General features: G+C 44.0%; 1 protein-coding gene across 1 annotated transcript in view; it reads left to right on the forward strand.

The window, feature by feature from the left end:
* The window catches only part of LOC139389341 (extracellular matrix organizing protein FRAS1-like), a 342095-nt gene that overhangs the window by 159866 nt on the left and 167990 nt on the right, over positions 1 to 14239 (forward strand). The window contains exons 11-14 of the mRNA XM_071136017.1: positions 1 to 78; positions 705 to 718; positions 6919 to 7062; positions 8540 to 8674. The exon at positions 1 to 78 is cut by the window's left edge and continues 59 nt beyond it. Of these exons, the coding sequence (XP_070992118.1) occupies positions 1 to 78; positions 705 to 718; positions 6919 to 7062; positions 8540 to 8674 (371 nt within the window). The remainder of the gene's footprint in view (positions 79 to 704; positions 719 to 6918; positions 7063 to 8539; positions 8675 to 14239) is intronic.

The following is a 14239-nucleotide window of genomic DNA, read 5'->3' on the forward strand; positions in this document are numbered from 1 at the left end:
GACCTGCTTCCTGGCGTCCTGTCTCACCTGTCCCCTGGGGATGCTGGCTGTGCCTCGCCAGGGACAGTGCTGCCCAGAGTGTAAACAGGGTAAGAGTGGCACACACACACACACACATGCACACTTGTTGAATCGGTCTGTTATATTATGATATATTAATAATGGATTGAGTTTATACAGTAGAACAGGGTTCATCAAGTAGATTCAGCTGCGGGACGATATATTTTGTTGAGCGGATGGTCGGGGGGACGAAGCTTCATTTATAGACGACAAATTGACCGCAAGAAGCCCAAACAGATATAATGTCTGACTGAAACATAATCATTTCAAACCTTGCTTACATTTGTGTAAGATCACGTGTCTTGTCTATTATGCGTGGGAATACATGGGAACAGATTTATTAAATTAAAATCACTTTGAGCTGATTTCCTGGTGTTTTTACAGTCTTTTATGTCCAACAATGAAAAGTACAACAACAACAAAAAGTATTTTAATGAAGAAAACAAAAAATGTGCTCAGAAAACTTGGGGGGGGGGCGAATAAAACCAACCTCGGGCCAAATTCAGCACGCAGACCGCCAGTTGGGGAACCCTGCAGTAGAATACTGCACTTTCCCCTGGTTTTCATAGTAAAAGGATTGTAGTTGTCATGACAACACCAGGCTCCATGACTGATGTTTGGGAGTGAGTGAGTGATAAACAAAGCTGCCATTTGGAGGGTTAACACATGAAGCCCCTCATCCCGCGCTCCCTATAAAGACGTCCCATTGATTTTAGCAGCAGCTCTGTCTAACCCAGCGCTACTCTTTCTCATCCAACAGTCTTCTCCCCTCTGGCTCTCGCTGGAATTTCTCTCCTTTGTTTTCAGACAGCGTTGCTGAGGTTAAGGTCTTCTTTCCGTGAACATTTATAAAGCCTCATTTGCTTTTTCTTAACTCTTCCATTAATTATTATGAAGGGGCTATGCATATACTCGGGTGAGAAAGAAGAGGAGATGGAGAATGAGAAAGAGAGGGCGGAAAGAGAGAGTGAGAGAGAGAGAGGAAGAGAACAGCAGGGGAGAGGAAAGGGAAGGACAGACACAGAGATAGATAGAGAGAGCTATAGAGGAAGAGATGAGAGAGAGAGATGGAAAAAAGAGAGACAGAGAGGAAGAGAGAGAGAGAATTAGGCCGATACCCGCTAATTATCAAAATCCAGAAAAGAGACGTTAAATTCCACAACCACCTAGCGATTCCCAAACCTTCCATAACAAAGCCATCACATACAGAGAGATGAACCTAAGCAAGCTGGTCCTGGGGCTCTGTTCACAAACACAAACATTTCCCACAGAGCCCCAGATCAGCAACACAGTTAGACCCAACCAAATCATGAGAAAATAAAAAGATAATTATTTCCAATGTGTCAAGTAGTTAACAAAAAAACAGAGCAAACTAGAATGCTATTTGGCCCTAAACAGAGAGTACACAGTGGCAGAATACCTGACCACTGTGACTGACCCAAACTTAAGGAAAGCTTTGACTATTTACAGACTCAGTGAGCATAGCCTTGCTATTGAGAAAGGCCACCGTAGGCAGACATGGCTCTCAAGAGAAGACTATGTGCTCACTGCCCACAAAATGAGGTGGAAACTGAGCTGCACTTCCTAACCTCCTGCCCAATGTACAATATTAGAGACACATATTTCCCTCAGATTGCACAGATCCTTAAATAATTTGAAAACAAACCCAGTTTTGATAAACTCCCATATCTACCGGGTGAAATACCACAGTGTGTCATCACAGCAGCAAGATGTGTGACCTGTTGCCACGAGAAAAGGGAAACCAGTGAAGAACAAACATCATTGTAAATACAACCCGTATTTATGTTTATTTATTTTCCCTTTTGTACTTTAACTATTTGCACATTGTTAAAACACTGTATATCTACATAATATGACATTTGTAATGTATTTATTCTCTTGGAACTTCTGTGAGTGTAATGTTTACTGTTCATTTTTATTGTTTATTTCACTTTTGTTTATTATCTACTTGCTTTGGCAATGTTATCATATGTTTCCCATGCCAATAAAGTCCCTTGAATTGAATTGAATTGAGAGAGGAGAGAGGAAGAGATGGGAGAGAGAGGGAGAGAGAGAGATGGAAGAGAGCTGAAATGATTATAGTTAGTTACCATGGAAAGAACAAGACCTGTCTATTTGGAAAAATCACCCTACTTAATTCTTTAGTCATATCCCAGTTGACCTATTTACTAATGGCCCTACATACACCGAACAACTACTTTTATTATTATATATCTTTTTGAGGATATTGTTTTTAAAAACAGTATAATGTTTATAAATTATATCGTAAATAGGACTTGTGGAGTTATGTCACACATGCAGCTTACCCAGATACATACTGCTCTACTCTGCTCTACTCAAAATTACAACCAACTAATTACAGCAAAAAAATGGAAGAGGGGTAGAAAGTAATGCAGGTCTTTAGTGTCTTAACGACCGTTCCACAGTAATAATAATAATAATCATTATCATATCTGTAAGCTGTTAGTGTCTTAACGACCGTTCCACAGGTGCGTGTTCATTTATTGTTTATGGTTCATTGAACAAGCATGGGAAACAGTGTTTAAACCATTTACAATGAAGCTCTGTGAAGTTATTTGGATTTTTATGAATTATCTTTGAATGACAGGGTCCTGAAAAAGGGACAGTTCTTTTTTTGCTGAGTTTAGATTGTAAAATAGTTGGGAAGAGATTTTCCGTGTCCCGATTCCACGATACACAAAACTTTGAGTTTTTCCATTTACATGATTATACAATATTATTTCAACCAATATCATGTTATATGGTGTATATGGGGGATACAACCATCCTGTTTGCTGCGAAGAGACAGAATCATTAGAGCATTTGTTTTGGTACTGTCCATATGTGGAGACAGACAGACAGACAGACAGACAGAAAAAAGCCTGGTAGGAGAGATTACTAGAAACTAACTTGGTTGACCGTTTTATGTGTGGATTAATTGTCAGAGCAGAGGACCTTGTGCATTTCAGGTAAAATAACAACCCAATGTTTATATCCCAGGACAAATTAGCTAGTAACAGCAAGCTAGCTAAATAGGACAAATTAGCTAGCAACAGCAAGCTAGCTAAATAGGACAAATTAGCTAGCAACAGCAAGCTAGCTAAATAGGACAAATTAGCTAGCAACAGCAAGCTAGCTAGTTAAATTGCCATAAATGTTTAATGCTTTTTTGACCGACCTGTCCCCAAATTAATATAATTAGTTCATAGTTTGTTTTGATGTTTCAACCTGCGTATTGTGATCGCGTTTGGTGTTGGGTGGGACAAAATCAATTTGAGCACGATGGACACACGCGCGCGTCCAGTTTGGGCATGGTGTAACTGATGCTGTTGTGGACTGGCAGATTTCCAGGCAACTGAGAAATAAATGCACTAAAAGGCTGAATCAAGCTACTTCCTAAGTTCTATCGCTGACTCTGCTGGTGATCCGTTTACATTTTGGAAAACAGTTAATCCACTAAAGCATGGAAGTTCCTCTCCTTCCCCCTTCCCCAGGAAGTTATACTGAACTCTGACATCATTATTGAAAAAAAATTGACGGGTCATTGCTTTTAATCAACATTGGTTTTTTGTTTGAAATAAACCTTGGTTTAATAGACCCGGGTCAGTCAGTAAACTGCTCATCCCTCTCCCAGCCGCTAGTCCACTTGATAGAGGACCAGACAAACCCCCCAGTGAATGCTTGTACTCTCTGGAGCAGCTGGTCTACTTCTGATGTATTTGAACAACTACTTACGATCGATGTTAAATAATCTACAGGGGCTGATATGCTTGTTCCCTTTTTATTACAGCTTTCTGCTCCATTGATTGCTGAAGCATTAACACATATTTTTAACTTAACATTTATACTGAGTGGTATTCCTAGAGTTTGGAAGGCGGCCCATGTGCTTCCTCAACATAAAGGTGGCGACCCGAGTGATCGAAATAATTACCGGCCCATTTCCAAACTCTCTGTTGCTGAGCAACAATCCTGGAATTATTGATTAATACTCAGCTTAGATCCCTTTTAACTGCTACATATCGTCTGAATATAAACCAGTCAGGGTTCAGACCAGGACATAGTGCCATCTCTGATACTGCTACATATCGTCTGAATGTAAACCAGTCAGGGTTCAGACCAGGTCATAGTACCATCTCTGATACTGCTACATATCGTCTGAATATGAACCAGTCAGAGTTCAGGCCAGGTCATAGTACCATCTCTGATACTTCTATGGTTTTAAATTATGTCATAAATGGTTTAGATATGAAGAAACACTGTGGTGCTCTCTTCATTGACCTGTCCAAGACATTCGAAACTGTGTTTAACACCTTACTTATTCAGAAACACTCTACCATTGGCTTAGATCGGGCTGCTTGTAGCAGGTTTGAGAATTATTTAAAAGACAGAACACGTTGTGTACTTACTAATGGTGTTAAATCAGGATTTCTAGACATAACAAAAGGTGTCCCACAGGGTTCGATTCTTGGTCCAGTTCTTTTCACTATTTATATTAACAGCGTTGGTCTATCTGTACAAAACTGTAACTTTCATCTGTGCACAGATGACACTGTTGTATACTCTACTGCCACCTACATCAGCTCAGGCTCTGTTGACTCTTCAGTCTGCTTTTACTAGCTTGCAGAAAGCCTTGGTTCATCTGAACTTGGTAGTAACTGCTGGGAAAACCAAGTACATGTTATTTTACAATTCATCTTCAATAATGTAACTGATGATTTGTGCATTAGTACGTTAGATGGTGCCCCCATTGATCGTGTCCCCCGTCAATAAATATCTGGGCATCTGGACTGCCGAAAAGCTATCTTTTAAAAAACATGTTGACGAGTTAGTCAATAAATTAAGAATTCAGTTGGTCTTCTTCTATAGGAATAGGGCCTTTCATTAAATAGTAGAGAACAGATCATTCAGTCTACATGTATTACTGTTATAGATTATGGTGATATTATATACATAAATGTAGCTGCCAGTGTTCAGAAGCCCTTGGACACAGTTTATCATAGCACACTTCGTTTTTATAACATCTGACAGTGTTGCATCCTTTATCTTGGAGTTGGTTGGACCTCCCCCCTGCATCCTCTATCAAGGAGTTGGTTGGACCTCTCCCCTGCATCCTTTATCTTGGTTGGACCTCTCCCCTGCATCCTTTATCAAGGAGTTGGTTGGGTCTCTCCCCTGCATCCTTTATCAAGGAGTTGGTTGGACCTCTCTCCTGCATCCTCTATCAAGGAGTTGGTTGGACCTCTCCCCTGCATCCTTTATCAAGGAGTTGGTTGGATCTCTCCCCTGCATCCTTTATCAAAGAGTTGGTTGGACCTCTCCCCTGCATCCTTTATCATAGAGTTGGTTGGACCTCTCCCTGCATCCTCTATCAAGGAGTTGGTTGGACCTCTCCCCTGCATCCTTTATCATAGAGTTGGTTGGACCTCTCCCCTGCATCCTTTATCATAGAGTTGGTTGGACCTATCCCCTGCATCCTTTATCATAGAGTTGGTTGGACCTCTCCCCTGCATCCTTTATCATAGAGTTGGTTGGACCTCTCCCCTGCATCCTTTATCATAGAGTTGGTTGGACCTCTCCCCTGCATCCTTTATCATAGAGTTGGTTGGACCTCTCCCCTGCATCCTTTATCATAGAGTTGGTTGGACCTCTCCCCTGCATCCTTTATCTTGGAGTTGGTTGGACCTCTCCCTGCATCCTTTATCTTGGTTGGACCTCTCCCCTGCATCCTCTATCAAGGAGTTGGTTGGACTTCTCCCCTGCATCCTTTATCTTGGTTGGACCTCTCCCCTGCATCCTTTATCAAGGAGTTGGTTGGGTCTCTCCCCTGCATCCTTTATCAAGGAGTTGGTTGGACCTCTCCCCTGCATCCTTTATCATAGAGTTGGTTCGACCTCTCCAATGCATCCTTTATCTTGGTTGGACCTCTCCCCTGCATCCTTTATCATAGAGTTGGTTGGACCTCTCCTCTGCATCCTTTATCTTGGTTGGACCTCTCTCCTGCATCCTTTATCATGGAGTTGGTTGGACCTCTCCTCTGCATCATTTATCTTGGTTGGACCTCTCTCCTGCATCCTTTATCATGGAGTTGGTTGGACCTCTCCTCTGCATCATTTATCTTGGTTGGACCTCTCTCCTGCATCCTTTATCAAGGAGTTGGTCACTTCATTACTCTGTTTTTGTTTATGAAGCCTTACTCAATACACTACCAATTGACTTAACACATCACTGTTGAAATATAGAAACTGGGATTACAACAATAGGTGACAGGGTTAGTTAATGCTGGAGACTCCACGTGTATCCACAGAGTTGGTTAATGCTGGAGACTCCACGTGTATCCACAGAGTTGGGTAAATCTGCCTTTTCCCACCAGGCCCCTGTCATGTGGAATAATCTACAAGTAAGGTTTCATTTAGATGTGTTGTTGTCTCTGGGTCAGTTTAGGAGAACGGCTAGGGATTTTTATATTTATAAATGTGTTTGTGCGTCATTTTATTTTCTGTGTTTTTCCCAGAGAACAATTTGCAAATGAGACCTAGGTCTTAATGTGTTTACCCCTGGTTAAATAAAACCTAATTAAAAAAAGTATTTTTTTAACCATGCCCATCCCTGATCTAGTTGAATAGATAAGGTTTGGATTCAAACTTTTTTTTCCCTCAGTTGACTTAACCAAATTGTGTGTGTGTGTGTGTGTGTGTGTGTGTGTGTGTGTGTGTGTGTGTGTGTGTGTGTGTGTGTGTGTGTGCGTGTGCGTGTGCGTGTGCGTGTGCGTGCGTGTGTGTGTGTGTGTGTGCGTGCGTGTGTGTGTGTGTATTCGTATCTGTCCTGTGTTTGTTACAGTTCAGTGCCAGAGGGACTGCCTGTCTTGCTCGGGGACCCCTGACCACTGTGAGAGCTGTAAGGACTCTACCGCTCTGCTTCTGGACGGACGCTGTGTGTCCACCTGTCCACGTGGTTTCTATGCCAACGGGAAAGCGTGCGCAGGTACGGTACTGTATGACATGCTAGTGATGTCATCGTTAGGATAACACACACACACACACACACACACACACACACACACACACACACACACACACATTTAGACAGGTAGTTTCCTCTCCTCAGTCAATGACAGCAGTGTGTCAACATAACAGAAGACAGAGTCAGTCCATGACAGTCAGAGGCAGTCTGAGACATCCACAGGCGGCCTGAAGGGGGATATTTCCTCCCTGCCGTAGACATGCTCTACCTGCCCATCAACACACAGACCACGTCGCAAACGGCACCCTAATCCCCACGGGCTCTGGTAAGAAATAGTGCACGATAAAGGACATAGGGAGCCATTTAGAATGCAACTACAGGCAGACCGGGGATCAAGGCATCACTTGTCAAATGCCTAATTCTGGCCCCCGAGGATCGGAATGTTCTGGAATGATAATGGAATCCCAGCTAACAGGAACGTTCCAACAACTTTAGGGAACGTTCTAATTAGGTTTCAACTTGGTTAACAGCGAACCTTTAGTGTTAGAAACAGCTGAGAAGAGTTGTCCTCCACATTGATGTCTTGAGTCAACTGTAGATGATCCATGGGGGGGGGGGGGGGGGGGGGGGGGGGGGGAAGAAGCAGGAACACAGTTGATGTTGATGCTTTGTGTAAATCAGCTGAAATATGATGAGAGTTCAAGGGGGGTTGAATGTAATAAAATACTGGCGCGTGCAACGTTTTCTGATAAAGAAAAACAATGTTTTTGGACATTTAAAGACTGTAAAATCAGTAGGAGTTCAGCTCAACATTATTGTACTTTAGTAAATCTATTTCCAAGTATTTCCACTCATTAATTAGAGAGGCATACTGTATTTGACTGTGTACCAATGTAATGTTTTTGTCAAATACAAAATCTGTTTTGGCATCTTGCATCAATTTGCAGAGAACAAATGATTTGAAATTATGTTCCGCCCCCCGACCATCCGTCAAGAACAAATAGTCCCACGGCTGATTCTAGTAGAGATCCTTGGCATGTACGACATCAATGAACATGGACTATTTATGAGGGATGTGTTTAAGAGAATCATTGAATTTCTCTCTCTCTCTCCTCTGTCTATCCCCTTCCCCTCTCCTCCCTCCCCCTCCCCTCCTCCCTATCCTTCCCCTCTCCTCCCTCCCTCCCCCTCCCCTCCCTCCCCTTCCCTCTCCATCCCCTTTCACCCTCCCTCCCCTCCTCCCTCTCCCCCCTCTCCTCCTCCCTCTCCCTCCCCTCCTCCCTCTCCTCCTCCTTCTCCTCCTCCCTCCCCCTCCCCTCCCCTCCCCTCCTCCCTCTCCTTCCCCTCTCCTCCCTCCCCCTCCCCTCCTCCCTCTCCTCCCTCCCCCTCCCTCTCCATCCCCTCTCACCCTCCCTCCCCTCCTCCCTCTCCTTCCCCTCTCCTCCCCCCTCCCTCCCCTCCTCCCTCTACTCCCCATCTCCCCTCTCTCTCCCTGCAGCCTGCCAGTCGTCCTGTGCCACCTGTGAGAAAGACTATGAATGCTCTTCCTGTGGGGGGTCCTTGCTATTAAACAACAGGCAGTGCGTGGCCACCTGTGAGCCGGGGTCCTACAAGGACCACACACAGTGCCTGCGTGAGTACTTATATATGTATCTGTGTGTGTGTGTGTGTGTGGGGGGGGGGGGGGGGGGGGGGGGGGGTTAGTGAGTATATATCTTAGCATCACTACTGCGTAATGCAATGTTATGGTCACTGTGGACAAAGGGTCAAAGTCAATGACCCTCGACCTGGTTCCCATGGGAACCTTCTTGGCCAGTTGTTTGGATTTAGTTGCTCCATTGTGTATGGAAATGGTTTACACAACAGCAGTTCTCAGTCCATTCATCAAGACTGGTAAAGCATGGGAATAGGGCAGTGAGAGTACAACACCAAACACCCAGACAGACAGACAGACAGACAGACAGATAGATAGACAGACAGAAAATGAGACAAACAGACAGACAGGCAGACAGACACTCAGACAGACAGACAGAGAGACAGACAGACAGACAGACAGACAGACAGACAGGCAGGCAGGCAGACAGACACTCAAACAGACAGACAGGCAGACAGACACTCAAACAGACAGACAGGCAGACAGACACTCAAACAGACAGACAGACAGACAGACAGACAGACAGGCAGGCAGGCAGGCAGGCATGCAGGCATATGGACACTCAGACAGGCAGGCAGACAGACAAACAGACACTCAGACAGACAGACAGTCAGACAGACAGTCAGGCTGGAAGACAGACAGACAGGTGTCTGATGGCTCTAAGACAGCTCGGTGCCATGAATAAAAATGGTCTCACTGAAGACAAGCTAATCATGACAGGGCTACTGCCCCAAACACCTTAATCCATTACCAAACAGAGGCATGTCAAGGGCAGACAGAGAGGGTGAGAAGGATATGGAGAGAGGGAGGGAGAGAGCGAGAGAGAGAGAGTAATTACCAGTCTAACTCCAGACTGGACCTCCCCCAGTAATTACCAGACTGGACCTCTCCCAGTAATTACCAGTCTACCTCCAGACTAGACCTCTCCCAGTAATTACCAGTCTACCTGCAGACTCAACCTCTCCCAGTAATTACCAGTCTAACTCCAGACTGGGCCTCTCCCAGTAATTACCAGTCTACCTCCAGACTGGACCTCTCCCAGTAATTACCAGACTGGACCGCTCCCTGTAATTGCCAGTCTACCCCCAGACTGGACCTCTCCCAGTAATTACCAGTCTACTTCCAGACTTGACCTCTCCCAGTAATTACCAGACTGGACCTCTCCCAGTAATTACCAGTCTACCTCCAGACTTGACCTCTCCCAGTAATTACCAGACTGGACCTCTCCCAGTAATTACCAGTCTAACTCCAGACTGGACCTCTCCCAGTAATTACCAGTCTACCTCCAGACTGGACCTCTCCCAGTAATTACCAGTCTAACTCCAGACTGGACCACTCCCAGTAATGACCAGTCTAACTCCAGACTGGACCTCTGGCAGGCATACAGAGGGCTCTAATGGGCTCCTCTCTTCTCACGAGCCAATTAGAATGGTTTAGGCTGGGGCTTTCTCCAGTAACAGGCATCCTCTGGGGAGGACTGAGTGTGAAGGACTTGTAAATCGGGGAATATGGGTCGGAAATGCCGGTCTATAATCTCTAAACCGTACAGAACCGTAGATTTAGGCAGTCTGTCAAAATGTACTTTCTTACTGTACTTACTCGTCTTTAGCCAAAGATACATTCAGAATAAATCACTCTGCATCCCTATAGCACAAGGCCTTTAGCCAAAGATACATTCAGAATAAATCACTCTGCATCCATACGGTGCTGCTCTCCGTCCCTCACCACGCCAGTAGATCAGTCCTACATCATGAGCCCACGCCATGCCTGACCACTCATGGGGGCTGAGGTACGGGGTTTGCAGCAGGCACGCATGCCATAGTGAGGGCGTCAGAATTGGGTCGGATGTTTAGAGTTGGTGTGGGGTGCTGAAGAAAAAGATAGAGAGAGAGAGGAGGGGAGGGTGTTTTTTTTTTGTGTAAAGTTTTTGTAAGGGTGCCATGACCCCCGGACCCCCCCCCCCAACCCTCCACATGGAGGGGTACCCTCTCAGATGCCTCTGGCATAATTTAAGAGTGGGGAGAGGAAGGAGGGGGAGGAGGAAGGAGGGGGGAGGATGGACCACTTGTTCCTGAAGGGGCATTGTGCCAAGGAACCTCATTCTCCCCTCCTCATCTCCTCTTCTGCTCTCCTCATCCCCTCTTCTCCTCTCCCCTCTTCTCCTCATCCTCTCATCTCATCCTCTCCTCATCCCCGCTTCTCCTCTCCTTTCATCTCATCTCATCCTCTCCTCTTCTCCTCTCCTCCCCTCTTCTCCTTTCATCCTCTCCTTATCCCCTCTTCTCATCTCCTCTCATCATCCCCTCTTCTCCTCTCCTCTCACCTCTTCTCCACTCCTCTCATCCTCTCCTCTCACCTCTTCTCCTCTCCTCTCATCCTGTCCTCATCCCCTAATCTCCCCTCACCTCTTCTCCTCTCCTTCTACTACTTAGTGAGAGGCCTGACCTATTTCTATAGAAGAAGCCCATTTTTTGTTCTCAGCTTTTTAATTAACTCATCAATATGCTTTTTTAAAGGACAGCTTTTCATCTATCCAGATGCCCAGATACAGTGCCTTGCGAAAGTATTCGGCCCCCTTGAACTTTGCGACCTTTTGCCACATTTCAGGCTTCAAACATAAAGATATAAAACTGTATTTTTTTGTGAAGAATCAACAACAAGTGGGACACAATCATGAAGTGGAACGACATTTATTGGATATTTCAAACTTTTTTAACAAATCAAAAACTGAAAAATTGGCGTGCAAAATTATTCAGCCCCTTTACTTTCAGTGCAGCAAACTCTCTCCAGAAGTTCAGTGAGGATCTCTGAATGATCCAATGTTGACCTAAATGACTAATGATGATAAATACAATCCACCTGTGTGTAATCAAGTCTCCGTATAAATGCACCTGCACTGTGATAGTCTCAGAGGTCCGTTAAAAGCGCAGAGAGCATCATGAAGAACAAGGAACACACCAGGCAGGTCCGAGATACTGTTGTGAAGAAGTTTAAAGCCGGATTTGGATACAAAAAGATTTCCCAAGCTTTAAACATCCCAAGGAGCACTGTGCAAGCGATACTATTGAAATGGAAGGAGTATCAGACCACTGCAAATCTACCAAGACCTGGCCGTCCCTCTAAACTTTCAGCTCATACAAGGAGAAGACTGATCAGAGATGCAGCCAAGAGGCCCATGATCACTCTGGATGAACTGCAGAGATCTACAGCTGAGGTGGGAGACTGTCCATAGGACAACAATCAGTCGTATATTGCACAAATCTGGCCTTTATGGAAGAGTGGCAAGAAGAAAGCCATTTCTTAAAGATATCCATAAAAAGTGTTGTTTAAAGTTTGCCACAAGCCACCTGGGAGACACACCAAACATGTGGAAGAAGGTGCTCTGGTCAGATGAAACCAAAATTGAACTTTTTGGCAACAATGCAAAACGTTATGTTTGGCGTAAAAGCAACACAGCTGAACACACCATCCCCACTGTCAAACATGGTGGTGGCAGCATCATGGTTTGGGCCTGCTTTTCTTCAGCAGGGACAGGGAAGATGGTTCAAATTGATGGGAAGATGGATGGAGCCAAATACAGGACCATTCTGGAAGAAAACCTGATGGAGTCTGCAAAAGACCTGAGGCTGGGACGGAGATTTGTCTTCCAACAAGACAATGATCCAAAACATAAAGCAAAATCTACAATGGAATGGTTCAAAAATAAACATATCCAGGTGTTAGAATGGCCAAGTCAAAGTCCAGACCTGAATCCAATCGAGAATCTGTGGAAAGAACTGAAAACTGCTGTTCACAAATGCTCTCCATCCAACCTCACTGAGCTCGAGCTGTTTTGCAAGGAGGAATGGGAAAAAATGTCAGTCTCTCGATGTGCAAAACTGATAGAGACATACCCCAAGCGACTTACAGCTGTAATCGCAGCAAAAGGTGGCGCTACAAAGTATTAACTTAAGGGGGCTGAATAATTTTGCACGCCCAATTTTTCAGTTTTTGATTTGTTAAAAAAGTTTGAAATATCCAATAAATGTCGTTCCACTTCATGATTGTGTCCCACTTGTTGTTGATTCTTCACAAAAAAATACAGTTTTATATCTTTATGTTTGAAGCCTGAAATGTGGCAAAAGGTCGCAAAGTTCAAGGGGGCCGAATACTTTCGCAAGGCACTGTATTTGTAAGCAGGGACACGATCAATAAGGACACCATCCAAAGTACATAAATCATCAGAGTTATTTTTATCCTCCATAGAGAACAACATAAACTTAATTTTATCTGCATTCAGTACTATATTCAGGTCAATTCAATGTTCTTGTAATACAATGAAGGCAGACTGTAGTTCATATAGAGCCTGGTCAACCGTGGGGGCAATAGAATACACAACAGTATCATCGGCATACAAGTGCGAGATTACATTTGTTTTACAGATATTCAATATTGTTAACATAAACGGTAAAAAATACAGGACCCAGAATCGACCCCTGCGGGACACCTTTCGTAATATACAGGAAACCTGATTTAACCCCATCAGTAGATACAGTAGTGTTCAGTAGAGTTGTATCTTTCAAGTCCTTTTTAAACCAGTTTTACAAGCAGCCTGGTCTAAGTCAATTGAGGCAAGGCTCTGAATTAGCAGTGAGTGATCAACAGTATTGGAAGCCTTTGACAGGTCAATGAAGATGAGCAGCACAGTGTTGCCTTTTATCCATACGGTTAAGCACATCATTAACAAGTAGAGATGCAGCAGAGACCTATGGGTCTAAAACCCAACTGATGTACATGTAGAATACATTTCAAAGTTCCTAGCCGAGAATTATTCAAGGATTCTAATGTTTTAGCTAGGCAAGAAAATTTAGAAATAGGCCTATAATTATTTAGGTCACAAGGGTCAACACCTTTGTGAATGGAGAGTACATGAGCCTCATTCCAAACCTTGGGGATAGTAGATATAATTGTCAGGTTAGGGGCAGTACATGGGTCTCCTTCCAAACATTGGGGATAGTAGATATAATCGTCAGGTTAAGGGGAGTACATGGGTCTCCTTCCAAACCTTGGGGATAGTAGATATAATCGTCAGGTTAGGGGTAGGCCTCATAGGCCTCCTTCCAAACCTTGGGGATAGTAGATATAATCGTCAGGTTAGGGGTAGGCCTCATAGGCCTCCTTCCAAACCTTGGGGATAGTAGATATAATCGTCAAGTTAAGGGGAATACATAGGCCTCCTTCCCAACCTTGAGGATAGTAGTAAAAAATATATATTTTTATTTGTTTAACACTGTTTTGGTTACTACATGATTCCATATGTGTTATTTACATCGTTTTTGTGTCTTCACTATTATTCTACAATGTAGAAAATAGTAAAAATAAAGAAAAACCTTTGAATGAGTAGGTGTATCCAATCGTAAACTGCTGGTGCTGTATAACCATTGATTCATGAAGAATATAACTTATAAATGCCTCATGAGCTTAGTTCAACTGTCACACTCCATGAGAACCCAAAATAGAATCTTGTTTTTCTCCAATGTGGTGATACATTTTTCATCAGCTTCA

This window comes from Oncorhynchus clarkii, chromosome 30, assembly GCF_045791955.1.
Source record: "Oncorhynchus clarkii lewisi isolate Uvic-CL-2024 chromosome 30, UVic_Ocla_1.0, whole genome shotgun sequence".
In the NCBI taxonomy this organism is placed as follows: Eukaryota; Metazoa; Chordata; class Actinopteri; order Salmoniformes; family Salmonidae; genus Oncorhynchus; species Oncorhynchus clarkii.